Source organism: Sorex araneus, chromosome 5 (genome assembly GCF_027595985.1).
Source record: "Sorex araneus isolate mSorAra2 chromosome 5, mSorAra2.pri, whole genome shotgun sequence".
In the NCBI taxonomy this organism is placed as follows: Eukaryota; Metazoa; Chordata; class Mammalia; order Eulipotyphla; family Soricidae; genus Sorex; species Sorex araneus.
Window position 1 is genome coordinate 192,972,090 of NC_073306.1, and position 19,411 is coordinate 192,991,500.

At 36.8% G+C, this 19,411-nt stretch overlaps 1 protein-coding gene across 1 annotated transcript in view; it reads right to left on the minus strand.

Moving 5' to 3' along the window:
* Positions 1-19,411, minus strand: part of LOC101548083 (transmembrane protease serine 11G-like) — a 44,581-nt gene continuing 25,170 nt past the window's right edge. Inside the window, exons 5-11 of the mRNA XM_012935421.2 lie at positions 14,801-14,868; positions 13,359-13,519; positions 9,815-9,853; positions 8,770-8,941; positions 7,532-7,791; positions 4,036-4,178; positions 1-340 (exon numbers count right to left, since the gene is read on the minus strand). Of these exons, the coding sequence (XP_012790875.2) occupies positions 179-340; positions 4,036-4,178; positions 7,532-7,791; positions 8,770-8,941; positions 9,815-9,853; positions 13,359-13,519; positions 14,801-14,868 (1,005 nt within the window). The 3' untranslated portion in view covers positions 1-178. The remainder of the gene's footprint in view (positions 341-4,035; positions 4,179-7,531; positions 7,792-8,769; positions 8,942-9,814; positions 9,854-13,358; positions 13,520-14,800; positions 14,869-19,411) is intronic.

Here is a 19,411-nt window from a genome sequence, read left to right on the forward strand (position 1 = left end):
TGGGCAAGACAGTGATCGGAAACTCTTGGCTGCGATGTTCTGGAATTGGATGATATCTTGTATGGTCCTTGTAAAGCACTTCAGGCTTTGATCTTATGGCAAGAAAGCAAACACTAAACAAACTTTGCTAGTGACCACACATGACATTTAAATTTTGTATGTGGAGCTTGCAGTTGCTTCAGATGTTAGTTTTAGATTTAATCCAGTCCCGGTAACGAGTGACTTTGGTATAGATTCCAGGCTTGTTTTCTTTTCCACAGTCTATTCCCCAGCTGACGATTCCAATAACATACCAGATATTTGTGTCTTGTGCAATAACCAGAGGACCTCCAGAATCACCCTGAAGAAAAAGACGATGTATCATTCATTTAACAAAGGGGTATCAGAAATGTGAATAAATCAAATGTAAATGTCCGATATATTGATATTTTAATTATGTAGAGCTAGAGTAGTTTATTTACCATTAGTATTAATATTATAGTACTCATTATTATTATCTCTGCTATACAAATATAATAGGGATTATCTCTATTAGTGATAACCGTTCATTCAGTAGTTAGCATACATAAAGCTAAAGTTTTAGTTTTATTCTTGCACTATTTTTGGCTTTACTCTATCTAAACATTTTTTGCCTGGGGGTGGGTGTATGTTTGGAGTTGGGGGCAGGTGATGCACCGCCCTAGAGTAAGCAGTGCTCAGAGATGATTCCTTCTAGTGCTCAGGGGTCCATATGTGTTGCCATGATTGAACCTATGTAGGTGGCAGGCAGGGCAAATCTTTTGCCCGTTGTATTATCTCTCTTGCCCCAGCTGTGCTTTATCTAAACAGAAGCATAGGCATCAAATTCACACATGAATGACGGCCTCTACATTCAATTAAATGTCACCTACTATCTAAAGCCTCATCTAACTATTATGTAGAAACAATCTTTTGATTTTTTTACTCTGTGTTTTGGGGACACACCTGACAGTAAGCTCAGGGCTTACTCCTGACTCTATGTTCAGGAATGACTCCTGGTGGTGCTCAAGGGACCATTCTATGTGGTGTTGGGGGTTGAACCAGAATCAGCCTCATACAACTCAACTATGTTAACCCCTATATTGTTGCTCCAATCCGAGAAACACTTTCTTGATTAGAATTTTTATCTCACCTGTTTCACTCACACCACTCGATAGCAATGCAATCTGAACGCTCAATACTGTGTGGCAATATGTTTTAGAGAAAGAGGTTATGTAAAACATACTCCAAACAAATGTCCAGCATTTAATACACAATAACTGATGTGGAAAATCTAGGTTATTAAAAAATATCCTTAGCTCATTGCCCATGGACTCACAACCTTATTTAAATTCCTGTGTGCTACAATGGGGCTCATCTGGACCATATTAAAGAGAGCATCTACTACTGTTACAGAACATATTCAAATAAACTAGAATTCATCGTTGTGTAATTGGGCCTTTTATAAATGTATATTTATTTATTTATTCCTCAAAAGTCATCCGATCTACTTTCCTTTTAGACCAATCACATTTTTCCTGCCTTGAGTTGAAGGGAACTTCGTGTTTCAGAAAATGACGCACAAGCCCTAGCCTTTTATGGTTTCTAGTTAGCTGCCTGCTCTATTATCAGACGACAAATTCACCGGGTCTTCATTTTATTTTCTTTTTTCTGCTGTGCAACCTGCTTCAGTGCCTACAGATCAATGGCGGTAGAGGGCAAACAACAATTTGAGAGCAAGAGGCATAAGGGTATTGGCCAGACAGGGGGATTGCCCCATAGCTGGAAGCCTGCTTCATGAGTGGAGGGGAGAAGGCAGATGGAATAGAGAAGGGATCACTAAGAAAATGATGGCTGGAGGAACCAGTTGGGATGGGAGATACATGCTGAAAGTAGATAATGGACCAAACATGATGACTTCTCAGTGTCTGTGTTGCAAGCTATAAGGCCCTAAAGTAGAGAGAGAGTATGGGGAATATTGTCCGCCATAGAGGCAAGGGGAGGATAGGAAAGGAGGGGTATAGCCGGGATATTGGTGCTGGGGAATGTGCACTGGTGGAGGGATGGATGTTTGATCATTGTGAGATTGTAACCCAAACATGAAAGCTTGTAACTATCTCACGGTGATTCAATAAAAATTTAAAAATTAAAAAAAAAAAAACTTGATGTAACCTTGCCATAAAAACTGGAAAGTAAATTAAAAAAAAGGGTATTGGCCAGCCTTAAATGTGAATTTATTTTTAATGCTTGTTTTTCCCTCAGTAATTGTCATAATACCTTACAATTCACACAAAAAGAAAAGGAATAATGGGTAGTGAATGACACTGCAGTGGGCAGGGAGCTTGCCTTGCACATCGTCAACCTCGATTCAACTCCTGCATCCCTAGGATCTGCTGAGCTCAGCCAGATTGATCCCTGAGTGCAGAGCCAGGAGTAAACCCTGAGCACTGCGCAGTGTGCACCCATCCAAAAAAAAAGGGATGAGTAGTGAATACTTATTATCATTACTTGACAAACATCTACAGCAGACTACTAGAGGTATATTTGCATGCAATAGAACTAGATATTATGTTAAATTCACAAAATTATTCTTTCATCTGTTAAGAATTGTCAAGCTGTTTTGCCTAGTTTCAAATATTACTGGAAAATCTTTAAAATTTTTTTGTTCAGTTTTAGTTATTTATGTGGACCAAGCAATAATACAGGTGTTTAAGTGCTTGCTTGCTCAGTCACTGGTACTGCATATGGTTTCTCAACTCCAGGCACTTCCAGGAACAATCCTTGAGCACAGAGACAGGAGTAAGCCCTGAGCACTTCCAGGAATGATCCCTGAGCACAGAGAGATGAATAAGCCCTGAGCACTGCCAGTGGTCACTCCAGAACCAAAACCAAACAAATAATAAACCAAATTTTCAAACTGGTAATCTTCAGTTTTAATCACTCTCCTTAAATGTTTAAATAAATGTTTTATATAGTTGATATAAATATTATTTAAGTAGTCTCTATTTATGAATCATGAAGTTTTGATTATGGGTAAGTACATAAATATGTTCTCCTTCCTAGATCACTGTATCACTGTCATCCCATTGTTTATCAATTTACTTGAGTGGGCACCAGTAATGTCTCTATTCTTCCCAGCCCTGAGATTTTAGCAGCCTCTCCTTACTCGTCTTTCCCAACGATTAGAGGCTCTTTCAGGGTCAGGGGAATGAGACCTATTGTTACTGTTTTTGGCATTCGAATATGCCATGCGTAACTTGCCAGGCTCTGCCCATGTGGGTGGGATACTCTCGGTAGCTTGCCAGGCTCTTCGAGATATAAATGTGTGTATACATATATATACACACACGTATACATATATACATATGTATATATGCATGTGTCTGTATATATATTACTCTCTATGGAATATGGTGTGGTAATTTTGGAAAATGGGTAAGAAGTGTCTTATAATGTGTCTGGAAAGTGGCCTGGAGTATGGTGGCAGTTGGGTAGTGGAGGTCGGCTGCCAGGGCTGGGTCCCTATTCTTGGGGCAGGGAGGGTTCTCACCGTCCCCCCTCTTAGGCACCCTGAGTGAAAACAGCCTGGCTCAGAGTCCAAATTATGCTATGTCTTTCCTAGATAGCATAATCAATTCTATGTGAATCTATATCATTCGAATTCCAAAGTTCAAGGACTGGTGGGATGGCACTCTACTGACTATGGAGATATTCTCAATCCCATTTCACAGTCTCTTATTAGATCGCCAAATGTGATTAAAACTCTGGATTGGAACAGTTACTGTGTAGCTTCCGTTTGATTTCTAGTATTTGCCTCCAGTTGTTTAATCCAATCAGATTCCTAATTTGCAGCAGGTGATAATTTATCACATATATTTCTGGACAATAATAGGATACTATGAGGACTATTTGTTGTAGCTCACCCACTTTTTTTTATAACCCCCCCCTCCTTCACATGTTCTTTTCATAGAGTTACATGAAGTAATATGTGTCTATGTCATGTGTTTTCCTTTTGTTTGTTTTTGGGTCAGTTCTTACCTCACAGGCATCATGTTTTCCTGACAGGAAACCAGCACATAGCATTCCTGATGACACAGCGCCACCATATACGTTACCCTGATTACATTCATCATTACTTATGATCTCTATTTCAACCTCTCGCAAAGTATTGGGGAAGGGACCTAAAGAAGAAAAGTAAATAGATGAAGAACTTTCACCTTGTTAGAGAAGATTGTTTGTTGTATTTTCCAAAAAATGAATCAGAAGAAAAATGTGTCTTGGTTGTAGGACTCTGGACTTGAGAATATGCCATAGTTCAAACTATATTTATTATTACAATCTTGTGTGTCGGCACATATACGCTCATACCTTATTTCTAATCCATATTTATTTTTTGCAACAATCACCAATGATAACTAAGAATATTTGGAGGGGGCAGGTGCTGGGGAAATAACTCAAAGGCCTGTAGCACGTTTGTTGTGGAGGCACCAAGTTTAAAACCAGCAACTCATAATTCCTTTTTTTTAAAAATTTTGGGTCACACCCGGAATGCACAGGGGTTATTCCTGACTTTACTCCTGGTGGTGCTCAGGGGACCATATGGGAATCGAACCCAGGTCAGCCGAGTGCAAGGCAAATGCCCTACCTGCTGTACTATTGCTCCAGCCCAACTCATGATTCCTTGAGCACTGCTAGGTCACTCCACACTGCCACACTGAGCAGGTTCCACTTTACTGGGACTCTACTCTGAGCCATCAATCCCGCAGAGTTGGGTTAAGTATAACGGGACTGGCTCCCACGTACCCTAAAGTCTGCTTAAGGAGCATCCGCCATGTTCATTTTTTTCACATGATAAGACAAAAGATCACATTTATGAGTGCTGCCATGATTACATAGCAAAATGGAAGATTTTTAAATGACCAATGCTACAATCTTGATAACTGTATTCGTCCTTCATATAAATGTGGATGCCTTATTTATAACAAATCCAAAGACAATTTAGAGAATACAGATGGCAACACTATTAATCTGAGCAACAAGTTAGGGTAATTTAGCGATCAAGGGCCCTGGTCTTGGATGAGGAGGTGCTTTTCAACACTTCCACAATTTATGTTATGAGGTGTTAATTTTCCTAAGTGTCATTGTACTTCCCTGTCAATAAAAGAAAAATTTCATCTCAACATGCTTTATTTGAGGATTAAAAGTAAGAAATATAAGTAGCTATGATAGAGTCTCAACTCAGATTCAGTTTTTAGTTCAAAGGAAACAATATAGTAAATGGTAGAACTTAGGGTTAGATGTTTAAAACCTCCATGGTCTAAGATCTGCTTATTACTGAGTTTCTAGGGACTGCCATGATAAAGGAATCTACATCTTAAAAAATCTTAAAATTAGCAAATTTATTTACCTACAATTGGATAACTTGCTAAAAATAAATCCAACTTCTCAATAGTCATTAAAAAACATGTTCTAGGACCAGAGATATAGTAGAGGGGTAACTCTGTGAAAGGCATTTGCCCACCCATACAGCCCACCTCAGATTGATCCCCAGCACTACATATAGTCACTGAAACCAGGAGTGATCCCTGGGATCAGAAGTAATCCCTGAACACTGCTGGCTATGACTCCAAACAAAAAATATATATATGTTTATATAAAGACTACTGTTTAATGATTTATTTATATTAGTCACAATTTTTAATGGTTAGAGGATCGTTATATGACTGTGTTATCTTCTCTCATCTCTGAATAAACTCAGTAAGTCTTTTAATAATAAAGACAATAATGCCATCTTAAAATATGTTTCTCTGATAAAATGACTACTTGAATTAGAGAGGCATAAGGAGAAGTATATACTGAGGGCTGGAGCAGACACAGACTTTCTTTTTCTTAAAAGCAGGAGTTAAAGTTCTTATTGAAAAATAGTTCTCCCTGTAACAGAGAAAAATCCATTTTTTTTATTGAGGATTAGAAGTTGACACCAATATGGAGCACTTATTGAAAGGGATGACTTTCATGCCTTTATAAGTTTAAGTAAAACTGTCATGTCAAAAGTTATATGACTTCTGTAAATATTAACTGATAAAGACTCAGTAGTTGTACTTGGAACAAATATATAAATAAGGCTAGAAACCTATAATATAAACCTGGAACAAGATTCAGAAGTCCAAATGTATATGACTTATCTTAAACACTCTCCCATAGGTAAACGAATCAGATGAATTTATTTAATATTTTGCATAAGGAAGTTCTTTTAAATTGTCTGCTAAAGGCTGTATCTGTTTGAAAACAAGGAAATAGATTGTATTGAACGATGACAAACCATGGACCTTGCTGGATGAGCTCATTCATCTACGGTATACAGAGAAACAAAACAAGGAAATAGACAGTATTGGACAATGGCAAATGCTTGCCTTTGATTACAACCTCATATTACCAAACAGTTGGGGGAGGGAGAGGTTAAACGAAGCTGCACTACATAGGTCAGAGATGGAGGGTTTGTAGCAATTTGGTGAGGGGGGAAATGCAGTAATATTGTATATCAGTGTCCATTAAGGTAAAGATTATTGCAAACATGTAACCTAAACTATGGTAAAAATTACTTACTAACGAAAGTTGCAGAAATGAAATCATAACAAAAGCCTAATATTACCAAGCAGGGGCTGAAGGGTAAGGGGGAAAAAGATGTGGACTGGAAGTAACATAGGGACGATGGTGAGGTATAGTAACTGGACAAGTCATAGGTGTTAACACTACTGCAACTCTGCTACCTAAACTACCAGGAATTATTAAAACAGAGAAATTTGAGGGGGAAAAAAAGTTAAAACAGACTAGAATTGTTTAGTTTAATGACACATTACAGAAGTTAATCATCATTGTTGCTCATAAATAATATTGTTAATTAGCATAATATCTATATTTGAAAAAATAATAAAACTACGTGAGAAAATATTCTTTAATACTTAAAAATTAATTTATAGCTAGTTTTTGAAATATCCCATAAAAAACAAAAATTATAAACATGGTATAATAGTAACAATAATGATGTCAATATGTGTTTATTTTTTGTTTTTCTTTTCCTTTTGGGTCATACCCAGTGATGCTCAGGGGGTACTCTTAGCTCTGCACCCAGGAGTTACTCCTGGAGGTGAGGTGCTTGGGGTACCATATGGAATGCTGGGGATTGAACCTGGGTCGGCAGCGTGCAAGGCAAACGCCCTACCCACTATACTATTGCTCCAGCTCCAAGTCAATATGTTTTTTTTTTTTGAGTGTACATCTGACAGTATTCAGGGCTTCTCCTGTCTTTGTGCTCAGGGATCACTCCTTGCAAGGCTTGGGGTACCATTTGTGGTACTGGGAATGGAAACTGGGTCAGCTGTGTGCAAGGCAAGCACTCTAACGACTGCACTATCTCTCCAGCCCTCTTTTGGTCGTATTTGAGGACACATCTTTCATTTATTTGAGATCCTCATTTGCCATCTATTTTCTATTTATTCAAATTTTGCTTAGACATTCTAGCAGAGATACTCACCATTTGCTTTTAATGCTCCCCATCCCGTGACAAACACCTCACTTTTGGGCCTGGCTTCAAAAGTGGCATCCGGGAGACAGACTTTGCGGACGTCTTTGGAAAAGGTAACGGGGGTGGAGAGCCTCACCACGGCAATGTCGTCGTCGTGCTTGTGGGCGGCGTAGTTTTCATGGACAACAATTGACTGCACGTTTCGTCTCATCAGGGCAGGGCTCAGTCTTGTTCCAAAACTAGCTGTCCAGAGCTTTGGGTTTTTGTACCTGGTCAGAAATTTAAAAGATCACAATTGGCTAATTTCTAATCTGAAACGTGGCAGGATTCTGGATGAGCAGGGACTTGAAGGCGAGTAGAGGCAGGGTGAATGGATTAAGGTGATGGTGATGACAGTCCTAGTCACAGACTTATTTGAGGTCTCTCTCTTAGCAGTGCTTTGTTTTTTCACCTAAAGCAAATATATTCCTATATTAAAGTATCTTACATCATCCTCATAGAGGGGGATCTTTCTTACAAAGAAAATACTATACTCTTGCAATTTTAATTTGAGAAGTGACACAGATTATTCGAAAATATAAGAAAAATTTAGACATGCATATCTATCTATATATATAGATAGATATGCATGTCTATCTATATATATAGATAGATATATATCTATATATAGATATATATCTATCTATCTATATATATAGAATATATATGTGCACAACGTGCACATATATATTCATATATCTTAACAGACCTATAAATATTTGTCTAGCTGTGGAAAGAATAATGGGAGGGAGGATAAGAGGAAGATATGAAGTTGGAGCTATATCTTAAATTATTTTTCTCATCTTAGTGAACTTCACATAGGAAATATTACCATTTCATATGACTTTCACTAAAATTATCATAACTATTATCTCCAATGTTGCATATGTCAAATCTTTAAAGTACAAGTAATAAAGGCATAGTACCAAAAACATATAAAATATGCACAAAATGTATAAAAGAAAATATTTTAAATGAAATAAAATTGAGATTTCCAAAGAATATACTTTCACTTGAACTTCAAGATCCTCTCCTAGCGATTTGTCCTATTCTTTCCTTAGTAATTGTTTCTCCTAATTTTATTAGATAATCATGAGTACCTGTGGAAGCTGTAAGATAATTAATGTAAAGGGAACAAATTATCGAGAGTGAAGGAGGAAGAAAAAGAGGTAAAATTGTGATACTATTGGTGAAGACTGTGGACTTACGTGTCAAAACAGTGAGCCGCAGTGAGGAGCCATTCGTCACCGATCAAAGATGCGCCACAGAAGTGAATGCCGTCCATCTGCAGGCTGGCTTGCCATGGCCAGTCAGTTTTCCTTGCAATTCTACCATCCGCAATTCTATCCATGGATGGAAGCTCCTTCCCTAGACCACAGCCTGTCAGATGGGAATAAGATGGTTATTACCAGTGCTATAAGAAGTGTTGGGTCTGGAGCAATAGCACAGCAGGTAGGGCGTTTGCGTTGCAGATTCGATTCCTTTGTTCTTCTTGGAAAGCCTGGCAAGCTACCGAGAGTATCTTGACCGCCTGGCAGAGCCTGGCAAGCTACCCATGGCATATTCAGTATGCCAAAACAGTAACAAGTCTCAAAATGGTGCCCGCTGGAGCAAATTGATGAGCAACGGGATGACAGTGATGACAGCGATATATTGAAACAGTGATAAGAAGTGTTAGAATGTTTAGTACATAAAGATGGAACATCATGGGTTTGTCTATATAAAAAATCATGGGTTTGTCTATATAAAAAATCAATTGAATTTATACATCAGAACAATGATTATTCACACCAAAAATTATAATAATTTAGCGCTTTTATTGATATACTTAAATTTCACTTTAAACTTTGATTTTAAAGATATTATTTTTGGTCATATTCTATCTGAAGGTTTTCATTAATGGTGAACTGCTCACCTGTGTTATATAAATGATAAAGTTTTTATATTAATGATAACATATATTATTTTAATAATATTTTGATTTTAATAAAGTGAACCAAATCAAAAAGAATCAAATAAAATGAAAGAATTGCTTAGATAATTCATTAGTAAAACTTTTTATGAGGAAGAATTAGTACAATTATAAAAAAATTCCCAATTGTTAGCTATAATTTTTTCTTTTGGATGGTGTTAAGTCATGTACTTATTCAAAGATACCATACTATTGGGCAATAGTAAAGATAGATATAGAAATGCTCTAAACTTGTTTTGATTTCTTGATTTACAAATATTTTGATGATATTTTTAACTTACTCCTGTTCAAAATGTGTTCTGCGTGTTCTTCATTCACATCTGGAAAAAATAATTGTTTGTTAATGAAAATTTATAGTATAAAATTCTGTAGAGTATAACAGGTTCAGGGTAATTTGAAATAATGAGGAAGATTTTTACTTAAGGACAATAAAATAAAATCCTAGAAAGAAAATGAGAAAGTTAGACTAAATGAACTGACTATTTATAAACTCTCGGAAAATTCTGTTTTATGATATAAAATCTTATAGAAAAAAATTTATGTAGAAGGAATATCAATAAAGTAGATATTGTTTACCACTGAAGAGAATTGCATCAAATTACTTAATTATGCCACATCAAACAGTTAAATGATAGGTAAAACAGAGTATATAAGGCTACCTATACGTTTAACTATTTTATATATTTGGACACTTTATGTTTGTGCTTTTGTTTTATGATAAGATCCTCAAAGACAAAAAACTTCATAGATTCCTATGGCATCCCACATGTGTTACTGATGCAATCAAAATGTATTGGTGTACTAAAAAAATAACAAAATATATTAATGAATTGGAGAATTGTTCTGCAAATGATTCTCAAAATTATATGAACAAGTTCTTATGCTCCCTAGTATAATAAGTAATTCATACCCATTATTTTGTTGAGATTAAAGCTAATAAATATATTATACCAATATCTACAGGTGATATAGGGTTTAGGTGAGCCTGAAATTATTGAGGGCACATTTTAAATAGGAAAATTGAATTTATCTATAGGAAAACAACCTTAGTTAATAAATAACTTAAACTTAGATTTTGCCAATAATAGAGGTGTCTCTAGCTATAGAATTAGTTCTCATATCCTATCTGATGACGTGGTCCTTTATTATGTCTTTGGTGTCATACTTAACTACTCTTGGTCTTAACTTCTCCTGAGTATCAATGTTGGCCTTCTTATTAACACTGATGGTGTGTTCGTTCCTTTGCTCTAGTTGCCCTCTCTACCAGGAACATTATTCATTTCTTTTTCTTTTCAATGTAACTTTTATTTTTTTCATTTTTATTCATGAATCACCATGAGGTAGTTACAAAATTATGAACTTTCATGTTTGCATTTTGTTTATATCCCTCCACCAATGCCCATTCTCCTCCACCAAATTTCCCAGTATCCCTCCCACCCTCCCACCCCATCTCCCCCACCCCACCCCACCTCTGTGGCAGGGCATTCCCTTTTGTTCTCTCTATCCTTTTGGGTGTTATGGTTTGCAATAGAGTCACTGAGTGGCATCATGTTTGGTCTATAGTCTATTTTTAGCATGCATCTCCTATCTCGTGCAGGTCCTCAAATCACACTTTACCTGGTGTTCTGTTCTCTATCTGAGCTGCCCTTTTCCAGCATGTGAGGCCAGCTTCCAAGCCTTGGAGCCAACCTCCTGGTACTTATCTCTACTATTCTTGGGTGTTAGTCTCCTATTCGAACATTCGAACATTCATTTCTTGAACTTTATGTGGTTGGTTTCTTATTGTCACTCATATTTCAGATTAAAAATTCTCTCTTTCCATAACAACAAAATGTGAAGTAACTTTCTATTCTTTATTCTCTTTCATTTTACTTTATTGGCTACTTATTTTTATAACCAGGTCACTATCTTTCTTAGCTTAATTGGAATGTTAACTCTAGGAAGACAAAAGATTTAGTTCCTGAAACAAACATATTCACATATTTTTTTTTTTTGCTGGGAGAAGATTCACACTTGATGGAGTTCAGGGTTTGCTACTAGCTCTGTGCTCAGAGATAATTCCTGGCAGTGCTCAGAGACCATATACAGTGCAAGGGTTGGAACCAGGGCCTGCTGTATGCAAGGCAATTTAACTTCTGTACTAATAAATAAGAATCTTTATTATATTCCTAATAAATATTTGCTGAGTAAATAAGTGAATAATAATGATAACTAATGATTTGCCAAATTCATACCTGAGGATTTTGATAAATATTTTGCAATACCAATCTTTGATACCTTTACAACAAGTTAATAGGGAAGGTCTACAAGCTTATTTAACTTGAAGCAACAGACAAAAACAAAAAATCTGTCCCTTAGTCATCAAACCCAAGGTCAGTTACAATTTAGTGCCATTCGCTGTTAAGTGGGAAAGGAATAAAATTATGATTAGTTTACACCTACATTTAACATAGGCATGTTGATTATTTCTGCATATGCATAAATGATTTTTTTAATTTTGAGGAATAAATATTTTTAAAGTACTTAAAATATATAAGTATATATAAAAAAATTTAAAATACTTTTAAAGTTCCAAGTGTGCATAATTACATATTATGTCTGTGTATGTAGGATAATATGGGTTTTTTCCTTTTAGCCTTGCCTTAGGGAACATAGTTTACCTTACAGCAATGTCCTTTCTGTATGGACACAGGAAGAGATATAAAGTTTGGTTCTTCTTGAGGACATCTCACAATACATTCCAGACCACAGTCCTCAGGCCTGGTTAATCTTCCTAACCCCAGCAGGGTCCTAGTCTCGTCGTTACCTTTGGATCATGACAGTATTGTCCATGATCATGCCCTCAACTTATAGTTGAGTATTGTGGTGCTTTGGCCTGGCCCATTTTGATGCCAGGGTAGCTCACAGCTTGCCCTGGGTCTATTCTGTCCCTCATCGGGACCCTGCTCTTGGGGTGCTAGGAACTAAGGGCAACTGAGTTGAGAAAGCAGATGCTCAGGAGTAAATATTATTGGAGTCAATCAGCTCCCAAGTTATAAACACAATATTAATTGTCTTCCTGTGTCCATACAGAAAGGACATTGCTTTAAGGTAAACTATGTTCTCTAAGGCAAGGCTAAAAGGACAAACCCCATGTTATCCTACATGTGTATACTGTAGAAACTAGATAAATTTATATGATGATTCTACATCTTATTGTGAATATTTTCTAGTATGTGTTCTATAGTCAGGATAAAGAGAATAAATAGCTGCAGTTTTAGAACAAGATTTTGTAGACATTTTTACTACTGTTGTTTTATAAATACAATGAAGTTCTTTGAAAATGATACATCAGTTGACACAAAACTTATGAAGGCTCTTGCCCTGCGTATTGCCAACCTCAGTGTGACATCCCACACTACCTACGTCTCTGAGGACTTCCGGGAGTGATCCCTGAGTGCAGAGCTAGAAGTAAGCCCCCCAAATCACTGGGTGTGAACTAAAAACCATTCTCCTCCTCAAAAAAAAAAAATTAAAAGCTGGAAGGAAATGAGTATAATGATTATACCAGAATTTAAGAAAAGTCAATACCAAGGCAATGGGCTCTTAATCTCCCCAGGGGCCCAGGTGAACTGAACTTTGAAACAGCTTATTGAATCAGATTCCCTTGGCAATTTCATTTTGGAGTCACCTACGTTTATGGGCACTCCATTTGGCATTGCCAATATCCAAGATGTGTAATCTCATACCTTTATTTTCATCATGCATAAATACCAATATCAATACAAATTCTGTAGATGAAAGTAAAAATGGTAAATTCTAGTGGAAAAAAATGTTAGTTCTTACCTCTAAGATGAGGCAATGACTCATCTATCTTCAAAAAGCTTTCATCTAATTTCAAACTCTGATGCAAAATTTTATCAGCTTGACTTTTTATGGTATCTGCATTACCAGAAACAAACTGAAATTTAAGCAGTACATCTGCTTTCAAGCCATCATTACTTGACCTGAAAAACAAAAGCATGTTTTAAGAAAAAGCATGTGTGAGATCATAGGCAAAGCGATCATTACTTTATGTCATATTATTTAAATATTTGGTATAATTTCAAGAAAATGCAGCATGGATATTTTATATAGTTTACTTTTATAGATTGTTTTTTCATTTTTCCATAGAGGTATTAATATTAATATATTAGTTAATATATTGCTATAATAGAGGTATGATATGTGAATTATTATTGCACCATCATATGGAAAAGTGACTTAGAGTTCTATTCCTTTCTCCTTTTTTCTGGTTTGGGCTACTCCTGGTGGTGCTCAGGGATCAATCCTGAACGTGCTCAGGTTTGCTGAGAATTGAATCCAGATGGATCATGTGGAAGGCAAGTGCTGTACCTGCTGCAGTATTTATTTCTCTAACTCTCTAAAATACTTTTCTGCAAAAAGAAATCTTCAGTTCCTATTTAATCCAACAAGTTGTGCACATATATGTGTATATACTCTTGACTTAAGGGTTCATAATAACTAACTATTGTTTAATAGCACTGTGGCACAGTATTGTTCATAGATTTGCTCGTGCGGGCACCAGTAACGTCTCCATTGTGAGACTTGTTACTGTTTTTGGCATATCAAATACGCCACGGGTAGCTTGCCTGGCTCTGCTGTGCAGGCAGAATACTCTCAGTAGCTTACTGGACTCTTCGAGAGAGACAGAGAAATAGAACCCGGTGGGCAAATGCCCACCTGCTGTGCTATCGATCCAGTAAGAAGGTAAAAATGAGAGGAGTGGATGGTGAGTGTAAGAATCTTTAACAGAAATGCAAAAGTCATTCTAAAGACAACTATAACTACCCAAGTTAAACTTCTCCCAGTCAGGAAGATAGCTTATGGTCAGTAAAACATGCCTATACCTAATTCATGCCCCTGTATTACATGGCCCCAGGAGTATTCCTGGGTGAAGCCACAGAGGCTTGGCACTGCCAGTGGTTTCTTGCAGCATAGGGTCTAAGCAGCTGGCACCCTCAGGCCCTGGCATTGAACTGCCTGGCACAACTGACTATCACTGGGAGTGCACCCCAGGTCTTCCAAGTTCTTCTTGGGAATCCCTTTTCTGCCAAGAGATACTGCAAAATTACAGATCTTTTATGGAGGTGAAATACAAATTAAGTGTTACAATGTTGTTGAGTTTGTTTTTGAATTGTCTAAGATTTTCAATTTAAATCGATAAATAAATAGAATAAGTACTATAAGTTGGCTTCTCATTATGAAAATTGATGAGTTGTTATTACCTAATGTTGAAAGCATGAGCATTGATGTAATGATGACTTAAGCTGGAACTTTTAAATATATTATCCATCTGAGAAGAGAAAAACAAAAGCATAGAATAGATAGAATTCATCACATCTGAATTTCATACATTTTAATATATCACAAAAAATGCTTATTTAAAACATGCAGTGACACAAAAACTATTTATTTCCAAGTTTGCTTGCAATAATCCTTAGCAACTCATTTAGACAGATTCCTGCTTTCATAAGACCAGCATTGCAGTGAATGTTGGTAACATGACACATTAAGACATTAGTCAAAGGTAGCTGATATAAACACTTAAAAATAAAAGTATTTCAATGGTCTAAACTCTACACAAGTCCAGGGAGAGAGTTCAAGTAGCAGAACACATATCTAGCAGGTGCAAGGCCCCGAATTTATTCTTAGGTTCCACATGGCTCTCCTAGCACTGCCAGAGTGGCCCTGGTGTCCCCTGAACATCACCAGTACCATGGACTCCTGGTGCCAGGCTGAGCTATCGCCAACCCCTAAAGACCAGTGGGAATGACATTTGTTAAAAAAAAAAAAATGCTTGTCTTACATGCTCTCAACTCCAACTCCACCCCAATACAACATTATACCTAGCATCACCATGACATAACTCTAAGGCCCATAAGTGTCACTGGATATAGCCCTGGTGGCCACTGAGGACTGCCCGAGTGACTCTGATAGTTCCCTCAAAATCTGAGCACCATCATATACTCAAGTCTTTACACTAAACCACCGGCCCTGTTAAGAATCATTGAATGTGTGGGCTGGGGTGAATGATAGCACAATGAGTAGGGCATTTGCTTTGCACTCGGCCCACCCGGGTTCAATTACCAGCATCCCATATGGTCCCCTGAGCACTGCCAGGTGTAATTCCTGAGTGCAAAACCAGAAGCAATCCCTGTGCATCGCCGGTGTAATTCAAAGAGCAAAAAAAAAAAAAAAAATCATTGATTGTGACTCCTGGGCCCTTTAAACACCACTTGGGAGGGACCCTCCCAATATACGCATATAAAATATAAATGTAAATATATGTATCTGTATTACACACAGAGCTGGAGGTATAGATTATTCATATGAAAGTTTGATATGTTTAAACTTATCGTCCAGTACTACTTAAGCTTAGTTATTACCCTCATAAATGTTATTAAGAACCAGAGTTTTAGGCTTTTTTTTTTCATTTTTGAGTCACCCCAGCAATGCACAGGGGTTACTCCTGGCTCTGCACTCAGGAATTACTCCTGGAGGTGCAGGGGGACCATGTGGGATGCTGGGAATCAAATCTGGGTTGGCCGCATGCAAGGCAAATGCCCTACCCACTGTGCTATTGTTCTAGCCCTGGTTTCAGGCTTTTTTAATAAAATGTGTAAGCGAAGTTTTGATCTAGTAGCAAATGTGGGAAGGATCAGAATGCATATTTATTGTGTATTTCTTTAAAGTCACTAATCAAGGAAAATGCACAAAAAACTACTTAGAATAATATGCAACTATACATAATTTTTGTCATTTTAGACTTCATATATAGGGAAATTTCTCTGTGATATAAATTCTTAGAAGAAATTATTTATTACTAAAGCCACACCTTGTTGCAGAAACTGTGGTTTCATAGGCCTATTTATCACTACTGAATCATCAAGAACAAAGACTGACGATATGCCAAACTGTAAGTGAACTTAAGTCTTAATTAGTTCCACAAATAAGAAGAATAGCTGTCAAGCTGTGGAGAGGAGTGATTTTGAGCAAGTGCTTTACACTCATCTGATCAGACTTAGGAAAATTTCTCTGGAAAAGTGTGGTGTGTTGTGCTATAGTGTATGTTGATGCACTTAGTTATCAAGAAATCAATAGTGAGACAAAATAAATTATCATATTTTTCCCTTCTGAATGAAATTATGAAGAAAATGAGCTTTTAAAGACATAGTTTTATTTGTATGTGTATGTTTATATAAGAAACTAATTATACATTCTTCATAAAAAAATTACAAAATGAAGGCAACGCAGAAAAGTAGAGTAAAATTATTAAATTTTTAGATCAACTCATTAAACAAATTATATATTTTTCATACATATTTCCAGACTTTCTATATATACAAATATATATGATAACATTGATTATTATGTTTTCTACCTGCCTTTATCTATTTAATACTCTCTTCAATCTCACTTCACATTCTTTATATACAGTTTTGTAAACTATAACTTATCCATGACAATTGAGCTCCTGAACAATTTGGACTTTTAAACATGTCCTTTGGAATCATTTAGATACTAGCCTTAATCATCTAGGAAATTATTTGTTAGAACTATAATTCGTTGTCTAAATCTGGAATCAGCAAATTAGTTCCTGCATGACAAAGTAGCCAACTGCTCTGAATATCACCTATAATCCAAAAATGCTACTCACATTTTGCTCAATTATTTAAAAAATTTTTTAAAGGAATAATATTTTGTCATACAAAATTTTTAGCAGCTTTCACTTTCAGAGTCAATAATAAAGTTATTTTTGACTACAGCCACTTTTATTGTGGATGCATTGTTTACAACTGTTTTATGTTTCAATAAAAGATTTGAGTACTTACAGATAAACTGTATAACCCACAAAGCTAATAATGCTTATTTTCTCATATTTTATAGAGAGACATGCTAATTCTTGGTCTGAATTACTGATGTTCTTCTGTTACAGTAACTTAGGTCAATCAATGTAGTTGTTATAACAACTTACTTAGGTCAATACTAGTTAAGCAAACATGGAATATTTTTTGGTGGGTGGTGAACCACACCTGGCTCAGGGATCACTCTTAGTGGTGCTGGGTAGGTGGTGGAGGGCAGCATATATGGTCGCAGGAATCAAACCAGCAGCAGCGGCTTGCAAGGTAAGCACCTTAATCCCTATACATTTTTCTGACCTCTTTGAGGAGTATTTCTAGTGACAAACATCATTTGACAAACACCATGAAAGATATCAAAAATATAAGAATAAGTTGATTTATTTCTAGGACAAATAAATTGACTTTTAAAAAGCATACTTTTTAAATAATAATGTTATATTCTTTCAAAGTGTAAGGTACTGTAATTGAAGTATGTGTAAAGTTCTGTAAGAGAACAGGGGAAAGAAGATAATATTTATTCAGATATTACTTTTTTGTTTGTTTTGGGGTCTCACCAGAAGGTGCCCAGGGCTCACTCCTGGCTTTGGGTTCAGGAATCACTTCTAGCTGAGTTTTAGGTATCGTATAGGTACCAGGAATCGAACCCATGTCTACTGCATAGAAGGCAAGTGCCCTGCCTGTTCTGCTATCTCTTCATCCCCTCGATTACTTTTCATATTTTTTGTCACTACGTTAATCCACAGAATAGTTCAAGGAGGTGGGTGAAACCATCTCTAATTTATTTCTTTTCTGAAGTTGTTAACAAGGTTGATATTCCTACATGAATTTAGCTGCTTTGACTCTAGAACGTTGGCAGTTTCTAATTCTGTGTACTGCTTCCTATAACAAAATATTATTGGGGCTGAAGAGATAATATAGGAGGTAGGACCCTTGCCTTGCACGCCCCAACCCTCAGTACCCCAATATGCTGCCCTGAATCCTGAAAGAAGTGATTCCTTAGCACAAAGCCAGGACTAAGCCCCGAACACAGGAAATGCTGCCTCAAAACCAAAATATCGAAACAAACCCCCAAATATTCTTTACATATTCTGATCTGCCATTCAGGTCTTCTCAGAATGTGATTTTGAAAAAGCATTCTAACCCTGTTCAATTTCACCCTTTTCTCCTTTCATCAGCTTTTTCGGGTTAGAAATAAAAATGACTAAAGAAACAGTTCTGAATCTGGAAAAGATGCTAAACTGTCATCTCTGGCCAGTCAAGGCTTTGTAAAATCTGTGTACACAACTAAAATCCTTTATTTGCAGGGAGTCAGGATTTGGACCATAACCAGCGGTGCAATGCTTACTCGTTGGTGACTTTGTCCTCCAGAATCACTCCGGGCAGTACTTGGGAGCCAGATGCAGTGCCTGGAGTCTCACCCCTGTCGGCCACATGCAAAGCAAGTGCCCTATTCATGCTGTCTGCAGTGCCACAACTGAAATCTCTAATAGAAGAATTAAACTGCTTGTTTCTGTCATGTATTTTCAGGAATAATTGTTTGATATAAGTTGCCTTGAGGGAAATATATCACATACATAGTGAAGGTGTTTAGTGACACTTATGTGGCAATGTTGCTTTGCCTAAATGACTAAATAATGATTAAACTCCAGATAATGCTAATAAAAGCTTTTCATGTTCACTGTCATCCTGTTGCTCATCGATTTGTTCGAGCGGGCACCAGTAACGTCTCTCATTGAGAGACTTATTGTTACTGTTTTTGGCATATCCAATACGCTCGGGTAGCTTGCCAGGCTCTGCTAGTATCGGGCAGGCTCGATACTCTAGGTGGCTTGCCAGGCTCTCTGAGAGGGGCGGAGGAATCAAACACGGGTTGGCCGAGTGAAAGGCGAAAGCCCAACTGCTGTGCTATCGCTCCAGCCCAATGAAAGCTTTTAGATTTAAATATTTATTTTACGTTATAATTTTATTATTTAA